At 34.1% G+C, this 20,745-nt stretch overlaps 1 protein-coding gene across 1 annotated transcript in view; it reads right to left on the bottom strand.

Annotated features, from left to right (window-relative positions):
• Window positions 1–11,243: 11,243 nt before the first annotated feature.
• LOC126880736 (juvenile hormone esterase-like) overlaps window positions 11,244–20,745 on the bottom strand; it is a 34,284-nt gene continuing 24,782 nt past the window's right edge. The window contains exons 8-10 of the mRNA XM_050644783.1: window positions 12,405–12,546; window positions 12,181–12,328; window positions 11,244–11,476 (exon numbers count right to left, since the gene is read on the bottom strand). Coding sequence (XP_050500740.1) covers window positions 11,293–11,476; window positions 12,181–12,328; window positions 12,405–12,546 — 474 coding nt within the window. The 3' untranslated portion in view covers window positions 11,244–11,292. The remainder of the gene's footprint in view (window positions 11,477–12,180; window positions 12,329–12,404; window positions 12,547–20,745) is intronic.

Below are 20,745 nucleotides of genomic sequence, written 5' to 3'. Positions count from 1 at the left end.
CTGTAAATAGTCAAAACTTTCGAAATTATATACCAGAATAACACAATAAAATTAAAAGTAGGAGCAGAAGTAACAGACCCAATTGAGATTTAAATCTAAAATTAAATAAATCAGGGGAATTATCTGAGCCCTCTATTGCTCAACCTGATTATTGATGAATTAATCAGAATTAAATAAAAAAAAGTAGAATAATAAAAAAATATCTACCATGCAAACGACACAATACTAATCTTTCAAAGTGGAGATGATTTATAACGTACCCTTCACCAATTTAACATAACTGCTAAAAAATTTGCCATCGTCATTTTACCAAAAAACAAACAAGTATTGTGGGAAGAATAATATAACTAATGATAGAGCTCGAAACAAAAGTGGAAGATCTAGAGAGTAGAGTAAACAGAGCCAAAATATGATGTGGAGGATTTAGAGTAATAAAAATTACAAGAAAGAAATAAAAGGCAGAATTTAAAAGACAGTTATAGATCGACAATCGCATACGCAGCAGAAATACGATCAGATACAGAGATAACAAAAATAATGCTAGAAATAGCCGAGATGAAAATCCCTAGAAAATTTATGGTTGGATACTATTGGACATAGCTAGAAGTACAGGATTAAGAAATATCAATGACTGAGTAAGAAAAAGAAGGTTTGAGTGAGACGATCACATTATGTGCATATTAGTCCTGTCTGAGAGAAAAAAAAAAAGAGAGCAAAAGATAGAAGAGAGTGGAGGGAATTAGCTCACAATTTATCCAGAGAATAAAAACAAAAGAAGAAGCGCAGTCCCGGCCAGACAGAAATCTTACAATTTTCGCCAAGAAACGTATAAGCGCCCAATACTCCACAAGGAGGGATGGAACGAGAGAGAAACGAGAGAGTCCTGTCGGAAGGAGGGGGTGGGAGTACAACGGCCTCTTTTATTCAGAGGGAGTTGCCCAAGTTTTTTATGTATTTTGACCCGTAGAACACGAAATTTTTGGGTAACAGTTGATCCGGATGTCGATTAGCTTATTATCAACAAAGAACTTGAGGAATTACATAACAGCGATTTCTCGCAAATCAAAACATTTTTTGTATTTTTTGGGTCATTATAAGCAAAAAATGTTCTTACAAGTTTTTTCGTAGGGTGCATAGTTTTCGAAATTAACGCGGTTGAACTTTCAAAAAATCGAAAAAATGCAATTTTTGAACCCGAATAACTTTTGATTAAAAAATAAAATAGCAACTGCTTACTGCATTTGAAAGTTCAAGTCAAATTTTATCGGTTTTGATTATTTGCATTGCTAAAAATTTATTTTTTTTGTTGTTAAACACAGCTATAAACACACAGTGTTTCCCGTGTCCAATACATGCGTTTTAATGCATTCTACGTAGAATAAATAGCCTCGCTTACACTTCTTCAACCTACTCTATGTACATACTCGTTCAATTTTAAATAGGAGATCATTGAAAACATTACTTAAGCAATATGTGTTTATAGCCTTGTTTAACAATAAAAAAAATAAATTTTTAGCAATGCCAATAATCAAAACCGATATAATTTGACTTGAACTTTCAAATGCGGTAAGCAGAATTGGTATTTTATTTTTTAATCAAAAGTTATTCGGGTTCCAAAAATGCAATTTTTCGATTTTTTGGAAAGTTCAACCGCGTTTATCTCGAAAATTATGCATCCTACGAAGAAACGTGTAAGAACATTTTTTGCTTATAATGGCTCAAAAATACAAAAAAAATGTTTTGTTTTGCGAGAAATCGCTGATACATAATTCCTCCAGTTCTTTGTTTATAACAATCTTATCGACATCCTGATCAACTGTTACCCAAAAAATTGGTGTTCTACGGGTCAACATACATAAAAAAACTTGGATTGAATAAAGGAGGCCGTTGTACCCCCCCTGGCGACAGGACTCTATATGCAGAATGACAACAAATAGAGTAGTAAAGATGGCGATAGATAGTTTTCCAATAGAAAACCGATCAGTGGGAAGACTACAAAAATGATGGTATGACAACTTAATGAAGACACGTTGAAAAGAGACAGGCATGTTATCTACATAAAGAGAAAAAGAAGAAGAATCACATCAATTTAAGAAATTTTCTGATAAATATTTAAAGAATTCTTTATATCGTAGTGTTATACCGTAGTGGGGTGTATATTGGGGCAATCTCAAAGACTGACTTAGAACTGATCTGGATTTTGTTTCCTCATATCGTATTATGGTTTCGCGCATAGAAATATAAAATTAAAGAATGAAATACAATAGTAATATATTACACAATTTGTAAAAATCTTCAGAATATCATAAAGGACAATATCACTTTAATTTTTTGAAACACACTGCCAATATCCATATTAATTTGCGGAAACCATCTCGAAAAATCCTATCATAAAACCCATTCTCTCATTCTCTTCTTTAAGGCTTCACTGTCCTGTTATTGACTTTCTCTAAACACCAACAACCCAATCAACTGTGCAATAAAACCGCCACTGAAATATGACTTTCTTTTTGTTCCAGAGGCTGCTCGACATTTGTGCTAATAGCGGAAGTCACGTGGGTAGCGACGCTATTTCTGCAAATCTGTGTCAGGTAAGTCGGAAAATTGTTATATTAGGGATTTAAGGTGGATAAAATGGGTTTAGTGGGGAGGGGAAATAAAGAAAATCCAGATAATTGACTCACGAAGAAATTTTTATAAACCAGAATGGCGCGTTAATATACAGGGCTGGGCATATAGTCTAAGCGCCAAATAGAGGTCGCCGTGTACTTTTCAATTCTGATGGACAAACTCAACGGTTTCTTATGGATTTTTGGCTGCTGATTACGAATTTCGAGGGTGGATTTCGATCCGAGTGGTCAAAAAATTGGTTATAAACAATTTAATTGATTATAAGGCTCTGGCTCATAAACTAAAAGAGATAAAAAAAATGTTTCAAATAAAATTTGTCCCTTAAAAAGCACGAAGAGAAAACCGTTTGCTAAACTTAACTCCCACAATTAGAACTCAAGATATTGTAAAACTAATGCACAATGCAAATTGCAAATTGCAAAATAAGTATTTTTCGAAGCTTTATCGATAGTAACTCGGCTTAATGTTAAATTACTTTATCTTTATTTGTTTTAAAGTTATACCCGTTTGAAATAAAAACTTTCTTAAAAAAATTGTACATTAATTTGTTTATAAGGGTTTCAAGCAAATTTGAACTATAAACATTTATACTTTAACCTTCCGATGACCAACTTTTTTTTGTTACAAGGATTACCAACGGGGGGAAAAATGACCCCAGATCAAAAATGTCAAAAATGACAATTAACAAAAAAAAATGAAGTTTTTTTTTATGGCATGGACTTTATGTCATTCAGCCAGTCACAACATGAGTATTAGTGTCATGTGTAGTGTGTGTGTTGAGTAAGTGTCTTATTACTTTGCAAAGTCGACGTCATTAGCATAATACTACTTGGAGTTACACATAATAGACGGTATTTTACTAAACATCAACTTCAGAATGTATTTTTTATTCGTAAAATATAGGGAATTTTTTTTATTTCAAAAAATGAGGATATCTAGAATGATATTAAAGTCAAATAAAAAAATAGTGAGTTAAAAATTGAAAATACTTTTGAATTTATTAAGGAAAAACATACTCTGGGGTCACAATTTCCCCCGCTTGGTCATCCGAAGGTTAATTAGGGATAATGATAGAAGAACTCAAAAGGAACATTTTGAGCTTACGGAAATGTTTATAAGTTTATTTGTGGCGAAGATATTGATAAGATATCGATATTTTAATAGCGCGCAATGAGGAGCAAGATCGGCTTACAGCGTAAATCTCTATCGATATCTTGGCCAAAAATAAACTTACGAACACTTTCCTAAGCTCAGACTATTCATTTTGAGTTCTTCTATTATTATTGTTGATTAAAATATAAATGTTTATTGCTCAAATTTGCTAAAAACCCTTATAAACAAATTATTGTAAAATGATTGAAGCTTTAAAATGAGACTTTTAGAATTGAAATGGCCATTTGCATACCTAGAAGCCGAATTACGATCGATAAAGTGTCGAAAAATACTTACTTGACTGTGAGCCGATCTTTAGCCTCATAGCGGCCATTAAAATATCTATATATTGACCAAAAATAAACTCACGGATATTTTCATAAGCTAAAATTGTTCCTTTTGAGTTCGTCTATCATTATTGTTAATTAATGTATAAATGTTTGTAGCCCAAATTTGCTTGAAACCCTTATAAACAAATTAATGTACAATTTTTTTTTAAGAAAATTATAACTTCAAACGGCTATAACTTTAAAACAAGTAAAGATAAAGTAATTTAAATAACTTTTTTTGGACGCCTATTAACTTAGTTTTAAAATGAAACTTAAGGCACATTTGCATGCGTAGAAGCCGAGTTACGATCGATAAGGCTTTGAAAAATACTTATTTTGCAATTTGCAATTTGCATTGTGCACTAATTTTACAATATCTTGAGTTCTAATTGTTGGATTTAAGTTTAGTAAACGGTTTTTTCTTCGTTTTTCATTAAGGAACAAATTTTATTTAAAAGATTTTTTACCGCTGTTAGTTTATGAGCCACAGCCTTATAAACAATTAAATTGTTTATAACAATTTTTTGACCATTCGGATCGAAATCCACCCTCAAAATTCGTAATCATCAGCCAAAAATCCATAAGAAACCGTTGAGTTTCTCCATCAGAATTGAAAAGGACACTGTTATCCCTCTGGCGCCTAGACTAATAAATCAGTTTGCATATAATATATTTATATTGCTCATCAGGCCATGTAGGCCCTGGGCGTGAAATACACTATTACATTTTTTTTACTATACATACAATATTTGTCTATTAAATATCATCATCATCATCCAACCAATTCATGTCCACTGCTAGACATAGGTCTTCCCCAATTGTTTCCACACTTCACGGTTTTGTGCTGATTGTTGCCAGTTTCACTAATCCGCCTGATATCATCTGTCCATCGTGTAGGCGGCCTTACTCTACTGCGTTTATCTTCTCTTGGTCTCCATTGCATCAGCTTTCGTGTCCATCTTGAATCTTTCAGGCTGGCGACGTTTCCTGCTCAGTTCCATTTAAGCCTGGTGATACGTTCTACAACATCTGCGATACCGGTTCTTTGTCTGAGATCTTCATTTGTTATTTTATCCCGTAGGGTTACACCCAGCATGGATCTTTCCATACGCCTTTGAGCAACCCGTATTTTCGACGCTGTTGCCTTGGTTAGAGTCAGTGTCTCTGCTCCATATGTCATTACCGGCAGCACACATTGATCAAACACTTGTCTTTTCAAACCAATCGGTATACTGCTCCTAAATATGTCTCTCAGAGATCCGTAGGCTGCCCAAGCAAGAGTTAATCTTTTTTTTATTTCGCACGTTTGGTTATGTCTGCCAATTGTAATTTTATGACCCAAGTAAATCTACTTTTCCACTAGTTCTACTTCTTTTTCACGCGTAATCAGCTGTTCGCTAGGAATCAGATTAGTCATAAATTTAGTTTTATAAAAGTTCATTTTCATTTCCAGGAAAATAGGCCTATAGTCCAGTCGGGTTAGACGAATAACAGGCCTAACCTTGCATTAGGAGCTGCCCCAAATTTAATTTTTCCCATATTTAGGGAGGGTCAATATTAGTATAAATTTAAAATCTCGACTGAATTCCACTGTTGCTTTAGCCGCCATCTTGATTTTAAACGAGAACCGTTTTTGCTCAATATCTCCGCCATTTTCAATTTTTTGACAAAAAGTGTAGAAACTGAAATTGTTGAAAATACGATTTTCTATAATTTCATTTATTATAATTTTTTTCGTGCGGTCGATATTTTCCGAGTTATGAGGGGAAAATAGAGACAGTTGGCGCATAATTATTGAATTATTGAATTATCTCGTTTATTCTTAGTTTTACAACAAATATGTACCTCAAAAAAAATGAAGAGACTTAAATTGTACACAATTTTGATGTCTTTCATTTTTTTTTGCTAAAATTAATATTTAAGGTAGTACGGATGCGGTAACGGCGCGAGCGTAAAACCGGATTGATTTTATAGCAATTGTTTTTGTTCAATATCTACGCCATTCTCAACTAAATTGTTCGAAATATAATTTCCTACAATTTCTTTTTAAAAATTTTTTTCATGCGGTTGATATTTTCCGAGTTACATGGGAGAATAGTAAAAAGTGGTGGGGGGAGCATAATTATTGAATTGAATTTTGTATCCGAGCTACCCCAAATTTTATAATTATATCCTTTAGGAGAGATCAATAGTAGTGTAGATTTAAAATCTCGACTGAATTCCGCGGTTGCATTAGCCGCCATATTGATTTTAAATGAGAACTGTTGTTGCTTAATATCTCCGCCATTTTCAACTTTTCGACATAAATGGTGGGAAAGAAAATTGTTGGAAATGCAATTTTCTACAATTTCTTTGGCACAATTTTTTTATGCGATCAATATTCTCCGATTTAAGGGGGAAAATAATGGAAGCGGGGAGGGGGAAGCATAATTATTGAAATGTCTCATTTATTATTAATTTTACGACATAATTGTACATAAACAAAAATAAAGAGAATTATATTTTATACAATTTTTGAAACTTCCAATGAAACATCAACCAAACTAAGTATATAAAAGACATAAAAAGACATTATATACATTAAGTTCACTTAATTTTATTAACTAGCGGATTTTATTGGTTGAATTTGTCTGTCGATATTTTAAGTTTTATGTCAGCTAATATATCGTGATGTTCCAACAATTTTTTTAAAATTTTGGACACTGTTGGGGGGAATTTTCCCATCCCCCCTTGTAGACCCGCCACTGGTTCTCTCGAAAAATTGTAGTAAATCGTAATTGCAACAATTTCAGTTCTTGCACTTTTTGTCGAAAAGTTGAAAATGGCGGAGATATTGAACAAAAACCATTGCTACAAAATCAATCAGGTCTTACGCTCGCACTTTTACCACATACGTACTACCTTAAATATTGATTTTATCAAAAAAATAAACGGCATCAAAATTGTACAAAATTTAATTCCCTTCATTTTTGTATAGGTAAATATTTGTTGTAAAACTAATAATAAACGAGATAATTCAATAATTCAATAATTATGCTACAACTGTCACTATTTTCCCCTCATAACTCGGAAAATATCGACCGTACGAAAAAATTATAATAAATCGTATTATAGAAAATCGTATTTTCAACAATTTCAGTTTCTACACTTTTTGTCAAAAAATTGAAAATGGCGGAGATATTGAGCAAAAACGGTTCTTGTTTAAAATCAAGATGGCGGCTAACGCAACGGTGGAATTCAGTCGAGATTTTAAATTTATACTAATATTGACCCTCCCTAAAGATGAGAAAAATAAAATTTGGGGCAGCTCCTAATGCGAGGTCAAATGCTATCCCGAATTGGCTACTATTAAAGATACATTATATAAATATAAATAAATATATAGCTATAATTTTACAGTTCATGGCACATTCTTGTGTTACAAAATTTCTCTTGCGCTCTTCTTACCATTCCTTTCCATTCTCTTCTGTCTAGTGCCTTGTTTCTCCTGTTATCTATTTTTAATTCACGTTAATCTGCTTGGACGCTGTCAAACTACCTTTTACGAGGTCTTCCTTTCCTTATTTTCCCGACTGTATACTTCCAATATTGCTGTAGATGATATTGATGTTATATTACTTTGGAGATAAATAATTTATTTGCTTCCACGTGTTCTTTTTTTAAAACTCAGATGCCACCTTCAAATTCAATGTTAAGCCGTCAGCCGCAGAACCCAGACTGATTTGTTTCTCGGATACGATCAACGATCGGCGCTTCGATCCGATGGTAAAAATCCATATATCATAGGCGTAGTCAAGAAAATTTTTAGGGGTAGTGTAGAATAAACGCTACACGTGCTTGTTACTCAATTTTTTCTCTTTTTCCCATACACATGCCAAACTCGGAGTGCCATCCACATAGCGCCATCTAGTTGAAAGTAGCGAATACCTGCAACGCTAGGTTATTTTTAAATGCACGTTTTAAATCAATAAGCAGTTTAAAATAATTTTCTGCATTTACGCTGCTCTCAAAAAAATATGGACCAACTAGACCACCGGAGTGAATCCCAGCCCACACTGATACTGCAGGAAGATGTAACTTATGAGTAATGGTTTCGTGAGGGTTTTCATCGCCCCAGTAAACACAATTGTGTAGGTTAATCCGTCCGTTTAGTTTGAACTGCGCCTTATCACCCCAAGGAATTTGTTTATAAAATTGTGCGTCATCTTTTGTGCAAGCAGTAAGATAATTGAAGCGATGCTCGAACTGCGGATTCCTTAGCGTCTTAAAAATTGTTTTAGCAACGAGTTTCATATTTTCCTCTGCCACAGAATATCGACCCACTTTGTTGGAACTTCTGCCTTATAAACCAACTGCCTTGCAGGAGCAGGTCTATTTGGAAATTTCTTGGTGAATTCTTTGAATATCGTCTGGTAATCTGCATGATAACGCAGGTAAGAAGTCAACAGACAGATTCGTTCTTCTGTAGTGTATACTTTACACGGGCTTGGGCTGCCATGGTGACGTGAACACGGAGACCGAGAATCTTAAGCTAACAACACGAGCCACACTCTTCATCTCTTATCTCATCAATTCGGTAAGGTAAACAATTGCAAACTTTTCTCAAATCACCGATACCTATCATTTTTATTTATTACAAAAATATGATAACTCGTTTATTATTAGGGGTCGACAAGACAAGAATTCTTGTCTTGACAAAAACTTCTTGTCTTGTCTTGAGAAAAAAATCAATGAATTTAAAAAAAATCTTGTCTTGACGTTGTCTTGACATCTTATATCTTGTCTTGACTCAAGAAATTTCAAGATCTTGATTACCCGGCCTGGTGATTCCCGGCGACCTTTTTATTGCGTTGCGTGCTAACACGGCCTCCACTGCCACTGGGGGGAGTCCGATCTGCATTTGTTTCCTTGACGAACGCCAAATTTGATTTGTAGTTGCATGCTTAAAATAAGCATTTTGTATGTTTCGCACATATTCTTAACTTAGCTGTCCAGGATTTCATAAAATTGGTTGAACAAAATCATAGCAGTGTCGACATCGAAAAGGATTTTAAATATTTCAACTTTCCTGTAAGTCAAATTAAACATCTTGTCAAAAATATCAAAACCTCAGGGCAAAACTTAAACTTAAGTGCTTGCGAGGCCATAAATTGTAAGATGACTAAATGGCTATGCAAAAATTAGATGTGCCTACAAAGTGGCATTCAACTTTCGAGATGCCAACATGGTGTTTAAGTGTAAAAAATGTTTTAACTATATTTTGCAACAACATCAAAAATCTAAATAATTGCAAAATACAAAATAATTGTATTAGATGAAGAATAATTCTGATCAGTAAATTTTGTCAGTATCTGAGAAGCTTTAAAACACTTTCTTCAATACTCGAAGGGGAAAAATGTTGCACACTCCCATTAGTTGTAATTGGAGTAAACTTACTTTTAGATGAACTGGAAATATTGAGCTCATGAACTTGATAATAAAATTGATAGAGACGTTACTGCATTCAAGCTGCGAGAGATAAAATACTGAAAAATTATATTAAAACTAATTGTATATTATAATACTGTATAGTTCTTATTTTGGGTCCTCGGCACAAAGTAGAGGCATTTTCCTCTTCATCTTGGGGAAAGCTTCTACAATCAAAGGCAGCAAAAAATTTGAAGAAATAGTTAAAGCTAACTACTGTAATAAATCCATGAATGATTTACAGAATCCAATACCAGAGCCAGCACTTAGTCGGAAAAAAGAAGATAACGAACTTGATTTAGATATTATTTAGAAAGCTGATAATGATAGCTTACAATCTTTGAAGTATGAAATCGAAAAATACATAAATGGGCCTATTAGGTCAAAAGATTCTGAGAATGTACTTGATTGGTGGAAAAGGCACGAAAATATCTATCCGTCATTACCGAAAATGGCCAAGGATTTTCTGGAAACGCCAGCAACATCTGTACCTGCGGATAGACTATTTTCAAGCGCAGTTTTAACAAGAACAAAGCCAAGAAATCGGTTGGGCGTTGACTCCATGATAAGTGTTATTTGCCTTAATTCATGGCTTATCAATTCCGATTTCAAAAAGGTGATCAATTTGTTATTTAAAATAAAATTTAGTTTGCAATTTTATTTTCAGCAGGATTAGGTAAGTATGATTAATATTATTATTTTTAATTTACATTTTTTTTAAATCGATTTAGCAAAAAAAGTGTTCAATAAATTAAAATACGTTATGTTATGTCAAAATAGTGTTATCTTTTTTACAAATGAATAAGTTTTAGATTTTTCATTATTAGTCAAGATATTTCAAGATTTCTTGTTTTCTTGACAAGAAATCTTGGTATTGACATAATATTTCTTGTCTTATCTTGAAATCTAAAATTACTTCTTGTCTTTATCTTGTCTTGAAATCAAGACAAGATCAAGACAAATCTTGAAATTTTCAAGAAGTTGACAACCCCTATTTATTATCAATTTCACGAAAAAAAAAATGATTTATATATACATTTATATTACATAAAAAGCTCTACATTATATAAAACCTAAGATGCAACCATCAGATATCAAATTTTGTCAATTTTATATGAGGTACGTCAAAAAAATGAATTTTGCTTAAGAATGGAGTACGTTTATGACAGTTTGGAAATATTTCAATTAGAAAATATGTAATTGCATATTGAAACATAGATTTCAATCCTGAAAGCTTTTCATAATAAGAGTTTTCAATATTCTAAAATATAAAGGTATAGTTACCATAAAGTTATTACAAAAAACCTTAATATAAAGCTTATTAAAATATTATTTGTATTTGAGTGGTGTGGTTAAGTGTCCAGCAAAGGTAAAAAGTAATAAAATGTTAATCTATTCTACATTTAATTATTATACCTGGTATTCAGTATGTTTACTCTTGAAATTGAACTACACCACTCAAATAAAAATGACTTTGTAATTGGATTAAGATTAAGGCTTTCCGCAATAACTTGATGGCAACTGTAAAGTAGATACTTTACCTTTTGAGCTAAATTGATAAAACTTAGTATCTGATGGTTGCATCGTATGTTTTAGACCATGCATGATTTTAGACCTTGCATGAATGAATATTCCAGTCACGGGGTCGTTAACTAAAATAAAATATTTATTTCCTTTTTTAAATAATTTTATTTTCAATATTTTCAATAAAATTCTATGTAAATACAACGTATGGAGGTTCCATATACTTTTCTTTTATTTCTTTAACTTGAGAGTACTGTCTCGGATGTTCGCTCATCTCTAAGTCCAACTTAAAGTTCATGTACCTAAGTGTTTCCTTATTGGAAGGGCTCCAAGTGAAATTACTCAGTAGTGAATATGGTTTTGGTGTTGGATCTCTAAAAAAAAATTTATATTCCAAGGTAATACCACGAGTCCTCTATCTTTTATCGATAAATTTTTTTGTTTTCACGAAAACTTCTTTATTTGGTAAAATTACAAAAACACACCGAATGATAAAATCACGAGTCCGAAGGACGAGTGATTTTATCCATTTCGGTTTGTTTGAGTGATTTTACCCTAAATAAAGAAGTTTAAGTATGAAAACGAAAAAATTTATCAAGCAAAATTTAGAGGACGAGTGGTATTTGAAAAGATTATTTTGTGAACCAATATGTATTATTAGTAAATACGGGCATCTGTGAAATATTTTTAAGACAACTAGGATCAATGTCTTAAGTAGGTTATAGATAAATTATTTTATATTTTTAAATTTAGGGTACGTTAAGTTTTATCAGGGAAGAGACTGTTTTATCAAGGAAGGAGGCTGTTTTATCAGTATTACACTCAATGATTTACTAGAACAACTCGTGGTGATTGGCCGAAAAAGCAAAAATGTCAGAATTTGACAGGTGAAAAAAATAATCTTTTCATGGCAGAAGTATATATTGAAGAAGCAACAAAAAAGTACCAACAGCAATTTTTAACCAATTAGTTTGTTCAATAAAAATGGGAGTGAATCAAAATAAATCTGTTTTCGCACTTCAGTATTTAAAAAATAATAATAAATATACCAGTTAGGTAAATAAAATAAAAAACTTACAAATACTTTATGAAGTTAGTCCATAGCGTGACATAGCGATGTAACATCAACTGATCTTCAGCAGAATATTTACTTAAGTCACTATTTGTACCCTGTTCTTCCCACATATAATGGAGATCTTCAGCATGGGCTACAGTACCACCAACGTCTGCAAATATGTATTTATTCTGAGTTAATTTTACTGAATATTAAAGCTGATAGAGTATAGGAACTAAAATAATTACCTGGTGGTGCGACTGGTAGTAATCCCATCCCTTGTCCCAACTCTCCCTTGTAAGAAAATTGATAGAAAAAATATGGAACCACCTCAGAAGCAAGCTCGACTTGTTTACAGGTTGATGTTGTAAAGAGGTTGTCACTTGTTGACTGTAAAAACATTAATTTTAGTATATAATATTACATTGCAAAAACATCAAGATCATTCACAGATTCAGATAAATTTTTATGCCACTTAACAATTCCTTTGTCTTCTTCCCGTCATTCTTTATGCGTTAGGCTTTATTGTTTATTTTATGGGCAGGCGTGAATGTAGAAGATGTTTCGTTTAGAAGCATTGTTAGGAGGGGATGTCCACAGGGGAAGGGGGTGTTATCACCACTCCTCTGAAACATACCTTTGTTTGCAAGTTTGAGAACACACTATGTGAGCGATTACAAGTTACTCTAAGACTAATAAAAACATGGTGAAAAGAACACTCACTGTCTATAATTCCAAAAAATACAGAGATGGTCCACTTTACCAGAAAAAGAAGGATCACGAGTTTAATACCCACAAGGATTACAAACTGCATCTAAGCTTCTTTGGAAATATCTTGCTATTTTCCTTGAGAGGAGGTTAACGTGAAACTCTTACTTCGATAGTAGAGCTAAAAGAGCATATACTGCCTATACACAGTGTCGGCGAACGGTCGTACGCACTTAAAGCCTTTCGTCCAGGGAGATCGAGTGGATCTACACTACTGTCATTAGTCCAATACTAACTTACAGAACTATTGCTTGGGTACCAAAACTGCTACCGGCAGCAGCGATCAACAAACTAAACCATGTTCAGCGGATGGCTTGCCTAAATATAACAAGTGCCATGAAACAACAATAACTGCTGCAATGAAGTTGCTCATTGGCATCACCCCTCTAGACATATATATCAAAGAGGTAGCGCTGATTATGGTAATGAGATTGCGCTCAGCGGATGCAAACCTTGGTGTAGGAATGGGACAATTGAGTTGTCATTACTGGAGGGTTGAACTGGAGACACTACCCCTGCTACATACAGACCATGGAGGCGACTCAATTAAATCTACGTTTGTCTTCGATAAAAACCTATAAAATCGAAACAATACAAGATAGGGAGTTGAACGTGGCAAATGCTTATTGCATATATACCGATGTCTCCAAAATGGAGTAAGGTTTAGAATGCGGGATATACTCCAGATCACTGAACCTTAGTATAAAATGGGATATGACCAAAAATGCCAGCTTAGTTCAAGATGAACTGGCTTTTATCTATAGAGCCACTAAAGAGATAACCCGGAAAGGTATGGCCGGTAAAGCCATAATAATCTTCACAGACAGCAGACAAGAGCTACTAACCCTGAATAGATCACGTGTGTCATATAAAGGAAATACAGGCAACCGCATTGCTGACCAGCTAGCTAGGAAGCCAGCAGGCCTAAAACTCTTAGGACCTGATGATCTTTGTGGTTGGTCAACTACAAGAATCGCGGAAATTGCAAATGTCACTCTCAGATGCAAACCGTAAAAAGATAGGAAGAAAAGCCAGGACTTGACAATGTAAGGAACCTTGGGAAGTCAGCATCAGAAAAGTACTTGACAATAACCAGAAAAAACCTACGATTGACAGTTGGTTTCTTAACTGGCCATTGTCAACTAAGCAAACACCTCCACACACTGGAGCTAGTAGATACCCTCTTTGCAGGAAATGTGAACGAGAGAAGAAACTGTCGAGCATGTCCTATGTAAATGTCTAAAGTTATCGTCAATAGGAGAGTATGTGTTCGGCAAGCCTGGGCCGACACCTGCCGACATAGGGAGCTGTTCCTTGGTGATTTCTCCATCTTCCTGGAAATGGCAGGATAGACAAGCTAAGGACGACAACCCCCTGGGCGGGTGCACAATGGGTCAACTGTGGCCTAAGTGCCGTTAGATTTGACTCGCCTTCCCTGCTCTACAGATACAAATGGCCTGGCGTGTCTCCAATTTAATATTGCCTTGGAAACGGAAGTCCGAAGCACACGAATTAGAAGTGTCGCTACTATTTCAAATAAATCGATAGAAATCTTAGCATAGGCAGGCCGGTCTAGTATAATGGTCCAGGGTTACTAGGACCATCTTCTCCCGGTAAGGGTGGTTAACCCTTATCCGAGGGGTGGAATGATTAATAGTCGTATCACTGCTTAAGTTGTTTTATTATACTTGCATGAGTATAAGCTGGTAGCAAGCTACGCGACGTCGTCTCGCGGAGTGGAGATGATACTATTTGAATATGAATAATCTTACGTCTAAGAAAGTATAATGACGAATGTGGAATGTGTAATCCCTTACTATGTTTTGATTGTATAAGCATATTTGAAAGTGCCGAGTCAGCGGCGACCCTGAAAGGTGTTTATAGTAAACACCGACCGTGACTGTATGTATAACTACTCCTCACAATCTAGGTCAATAATATTTATGTAACGAAAGATATTTGTTTATGATAACATTTAAATAATTGAAAGAAATTAATGTAGATAATTAAAGGGTGTTTTAAAAGATATCTAATAAGTACAGATGAATTCTTGTACACCTTTCCCTCCTAAGAATTTTCTGACTACGGGGAAGAAAATTTTGCAAGTAGTGCTACCAACCAATACTGTGTTGTAATAAATACACAAAATTTTATTTTATATAAAAACTTTCCTAAAACTACGTAAATACATAGATAAAAATAAAAATGTTCGTTTAACAACATTGTTTCATTACACTTGTCACTCACTGTGTTTTCGGATTGTAAGCATATAATCTATTCTTATGTATTTCCTTGATTTTATTGTTTTCTATTCTGATTTTACAATTAACGTTATTTACTTCTGTTATTGTGAAGGGGCCTACATAAAGACTATCAAACTTACCATTCTCTTCCCTTTTTACCAGGACCAGGTCTCCTATTTTAAAGTGTTGAGGTGTTGCTTTGAGCTTATTCTTTTCTTGCCGCTCTTTTTTGTTTTTTAATAAGAAGGTTCTAGCTCTCTCGTGTGCGCTTTGTAGTTTATATCGTAACTCATTGTAGTAGGCATCTATATTGTAACATGGTTGAATCTCCTCTGTAAGGTCTTCCGGTAGGTTAACCTTCCTGCCATATAACAGTTCGAACGGTGTGTATCCATGATACGCGTTAGGGGTTGTATTGTAGCAGTATGTGAACATTCTGCAACACACATCCCAATTTTCTCTGTCTTCGTCTATGAATGCTCTTACGTACTCGTTCAACGTTCTGTGTAGTTTTTCGCAACTTCCAATGGACTGTGGGTGGTATGCCGTTAAAAAGTTGTGCTCTATTTTTAATAGCTTTGTTAATTCCTGCATTATTTCGTTCTTATACTCTGTGCCTTGGACTGTTCTTTTTTGCTTCATGAGTCCGTATGTTGGTATGAAATGATCAAAGATTCCTTGTGCTATTGTCTCTGCTTCTTTATTGCACACTGGTATGCTGACCGCGTATTTTGTCAGTTCACACAACATTGTGATACAGTATCTATTACCTTCATTACTTTTAGTGAATGGACCTATTGTATCTATGTATACTATGTCCCATGGTTTGGAAGATGTGTCCGATATCACGAACTCTTCGACATGTGTTCTTTTCGGTTTGTTAATTTGACATTTGTGGCATTGTTTAACGTATTTTCTTACGTCTTTTTCCAAATTTTTCCATCGGAATCTTGCCTTTAGCTTCTTTATTAGTCTATTATTCCCTACGTGTCCTCCGAACATCGGGTGATTATGGTATTCTTCTATTAATCTGTGTTTTTCTTTGTCATCTTTTATTGTTTCTGGTACTTCACATATGGATATTTCTATATTCTTCAATTTTTTATTTCCTTCTTTAATAAATTCATCAATTGTGCACACTTTAAAAATAATATCATTTACGTATATCTTTACTTTACGTACTGCATTCTCTACCGCCAGCTTATCAAGCTGTGCCAACGCTTGGTTTAAATCGAAATGATCCAATCCTGTGGCTATGCTTTTGCTGCATTTTATTTTGTTTTTGGCCCTAATGCTCAGTCTTGGTGAGATTAGTTCTGCTCCAAAGGACAAAATTGGTAGTCTATGCGCCTCTAAATTATTTAGTACCTTCCTTACTGTCTGTTTGGTGGCTTCTGGCTGTAGTGCGAGTTCACTTTCAGCCTTTGTTTGTCTTGCTTCTTTCTCCTTTTCTCTTGCTTGAGCTCTTGCTATAGCTAGTATATGGGTGTTGTCTATGTATAGGTTCTTTAGTTGATGCAATGTTATTCTTGAAAGGCTGTCTGCGTAGTTACTTTTACCTGTTTATATTCTATCTCGAAGTCATATTCTTCTAGGTCTAATCTAATCCTCGTGAGTTTTGAGGTTGGTTATTTCATTGCAAATAGGTGTGTCAAAGGTTTATGGTCTGTTTTTACTTTGAATGTTGGTGCTCCATATAGATAACATTTAAAATAATTAATTCCCCAATGAATCGCTAGTAACTCCTTAACGATTGTAGGTTTATTACATTCTCCTTTATTGAAACTTCTTGATGCGTTTGCTATTGGTAGGTCTATTCCGTTATAATCTTGACTTAAAATTGCTGAACCACTCTCATTAGATGCGTCTGTTGTTAGGATGAATTGTTTATTGAAATCCGGATATTTTAGGATCGGTGGCTTCATTAAAGATGATTTAAGCTTATTGAATGCTTTTTCACACTCCTCAGACCAAAAAAATTCTACTCCTTTCCTCGATAATCTGTTGAGTGGTCTGCATATTTCCGCAAAATTTTTGATAAAACGTCTATAATAGTTGCAAAATGCTACAAATCTCTTTGTTTCTTCCGCTGTCTTAGGTGTCGGGTATTGTTCGATTGCTGCATACTTCGCTTTGTCGGGTGATATTCCCTCTTGAGAAAGATCATGTCCTAAATATGTTACTCCCCTTCTAAAAAATTGACATTTTCCTGGGTTAAGTTTCAAATTGAATTTTCGACATGTCTCAAATGTCTTTTTCAGGTTGTCTAGGTGATGTTTTTCAGATATTCCTATCACTACTATGTCATCCATGTAAAGAAATGCTTTGTCTGGTGTTAAACCTGAAAATGCTACTGACATCATTCTTGAAAAGCTATTCGGGCTTACATTAATTCAAAAGGTAATCTGGTAAATTGAAATGCTCCGTTTTCCGTGCTAAACGATGTGTGTTTTCTCGATGACTTTTCTAATGGTATTTGATGAAAACCTGACATCAAGTCTATAACTGAAAACCATTTTGCTCTTCCTAGTTGATCTAATATCGAATCTATTCTTGGTAATGGGAATTTGTCTGTAACTATCTTCTTGTTCAATTGTCTAAAATCTATGCATAATCTCCATGCTTTTCCTCCATCTATAGCTTTTTTCGGTACCAGTACTACTGGGCTGTTGTACTCGGATGTAGATGGTTCTATGATTCCTTGGTCTCTTAGTTTTTGTACTTGTCGATTTAATTCCTCTGTTTGCGCATGAGGTGTCCTATAATTCTTGATATATACCGGAGTTTGGTCTTTAACTCTTAGTTTCTGTTCGTAGAAATTGTTACAGGTTAACAGGTTAACATATCATGCCTTAGGGCGAATATGTCTGAATATTCTTCGCATAACGATACTAAGTTATCTCGTATGTATTCTGGTATGTCTAATTTCAGTGATTCTCGTAATTCTTCTTTTCTATCCTTGGTGTCGTTGACTAGTCTATATATGTTGAATAGTTTAATGTCCAACGTCCTGATTGTGCTTGCCTCTACATTTACTGTTTCGTATGTTGTGTTCAAAATTTTGATGTATGGATTATTACTTGAAATAATTGCTCTTGCTATGAATATTCCTGGTTGTATTTCTTGTTGCTCCACTATCCTGTCGTTCTTTAGCGTTTGAAAAATTTTGACTATTCTGTAAATTTCACATCGGGGTGGTATTATTATGGTGTCATTATCTATATTATCCAGAATTTTCGTACTAATGTAACAATCGTTGTCCTCTTTAATGTGCATTTTAAGATTTGCGTAGTCCAGTATACATTGAAAGTTAGAAATAAAGTCTCTCCCAATGATTCCATCTGTTGGAATTGGAAAGTTAGGTTCTACCAATTGAAAGATGTGTTCGAATCGAGTTCCTTTTACTTCTAGTGTTGTCTCAGCTTCTCCCATTGTTTGCAACTCTCCTTTAGTGACTCCTTTTATTTTCGCCTTTGTGTTTGGTTTCACCTGTTCCTTCATAAAATCTTGTGAACATTTTAGTATTGAAATATCAGCTCCTGTGTCTATGATAAAGGTGCTTGTGTTTTTAAGGATTCCTGTTTTCATTCGTACAAAGTTCGTTAGGTTTAGGTCGAAGTTGTAAATGTTATATTTTATTTCTGACTGTGTACTTCCAACTTCTTGTTCATTCAAAACCCAACTGCTGGTTTTCTTGTTCTTCTTGACTGTCCTCTATCTCTAGTAACCTTACGTTCCTGTTACATCCTCCTCTCCGGTTTCCTCTGTATGTTTGATTGTTAAATTTTCTGTATCCTCTGTTCGAATAATTTCGTTGATTGTCCGTTGCTTCTCCTTCGTTCCGTTGTCCGAAGTTATTTCTTCTTCCTCTGTCATATTTGTTATGGTATCGTCTTCTGTATTGCTGCTGTCCTCTCCTATTCTCGTTATTTGTCCTATAATTTAAGACTCTTCCTTGTGCATTTTCTTCAGTCGTATCGATCGATAAAAATTTAGATACTACTTCCTGCGGTGATGTAAAGTTACCTGCTTCCAGTATTAGCTTAGCTTTCTCTGCATTAACGTTTCGTTTCATTGTTGTTACTACTGTTTCCGTCGTATATTTCTTCGCTAACTCCAGTGGCATTCCTTCCGCTATGTATGCTACTTTTAATTGTTCTGCTAACTCTTCCACTTCAGATGCGTATACTGCTGCATCTCTATGCCCTTGCCTTTTCTTGGCTAATTTGGCTATTAAATTCTTCGGATTATCACCTCTTAGTTCTTTCTTCAGTGCTTCAGCTATCCGTGGAATCGTATCTTCCGTGGTTATTAGGTTCCTAGCCTTATTGGTAAGTCGTGTTTTTATTAGCGTTACAGCTGTGTCTTCATGACCTTCTGCCAATTTTCCAAGTAGTTCTAATGCGTCCAAAAATGGTTGCAATTTCCCTGCGCTCCCATCGAACTCGTTGGGCAATATCTTGCTTACGATATTCAAAAATTCATTGATTGTCAGAGCCATGTTTAATATTGTTATATCTTGTTTTATGTCACCTTTTTCCTCTTCTATTTCGTCGTTAATTATTTCTTCTTCTACTTCCTCGTCGCTTTTTCCTTCTTCTACTTCCTCGTCGCTTTGTTCCTCTTCAACTTCCTTGTCGATTGGTTGATGTATTGAATTTGGAACCACTGTTCTTACATTTACTGCTTGAAATGAGCGTATAACTTTGTCTCTCATTTTTCCAAAATATTTGTTGCACGCTTCCCTCTGTTTGTCCGAAAGTGCTTCCCAGTTTTTCTTAGTTAAGTGCGTGAACTTGTTATAAGATTTAATTAGCTGTGTCGTTACTTCTTCCTGTATGTCCTTAGATTTCGGTACTTTTTTCTTTAAGACCCTTCTGCTTTGTCTTCCTACTTCTTGCGCAATTTCCTCAACTATTTTGACAAAATCTTCCCAAGTAACTTTGTTGCTACTCATTTATACATAATTTTTCTACCCTCAGTTCCTGCACTTCTTAGCGAAAATATAAATTCGATAGTCTTACGGTGTATATAGATATGTAGTATATAGATATATAGTAAAAAAATAACGGGATAAAATAATACGTCAATATATGGTAAAAAATATGTAAAAAATTGCAATAATAATAAATAAAAGTTCAATAATAAATAACGTTATATTAACCCTTGTAAATAAGTAGTTAGAATAATAATGTAAATGTATTATGCATATAGCGTATATTTGTTATATATTTATATCGTATATTTATATTTATAGTGTATATTTACGATAGCAAAGGTTAAAATCATAAAAAAAAAATGCAAAAATGTACCCTGGTAATGAATAATATAAATAATATATACCTCAAATAATAATGGTAATATGCCATGTGAATAACTTTAATATTTGTGATAAAAAATTCCAATAATACCCATAAAGATAATTAAAAATAAATAGATAAAAATATTAGAAATATACCTTACATTACTGCTATACTATTCATTTGTTATGAAATATCGTGGAAATACCATAAGAACAAAATATAGACTCACCACTTTTAAACGTTTGTGTTCGTATCACCAAAAGTTCTCGATCCAC

Source organism: Diabrotica virgifera, chromosome 2 (genome assembly GCF_917563875.1).
Source record: "Diabrotica virgifera virgifera chromosome 2, PGI_DIABVI_V3a".
NCBI lineage: Eukaryota > Metazoa > Arthropoda > Insecta > Coleoptera > Chrysomelidae > Diabrotica > Diabrotica virgifera.
Note: the sequence above shows the minus strand (reverse complement) of the source record. Positions and strands in the feature narration are given on the sequence as shown.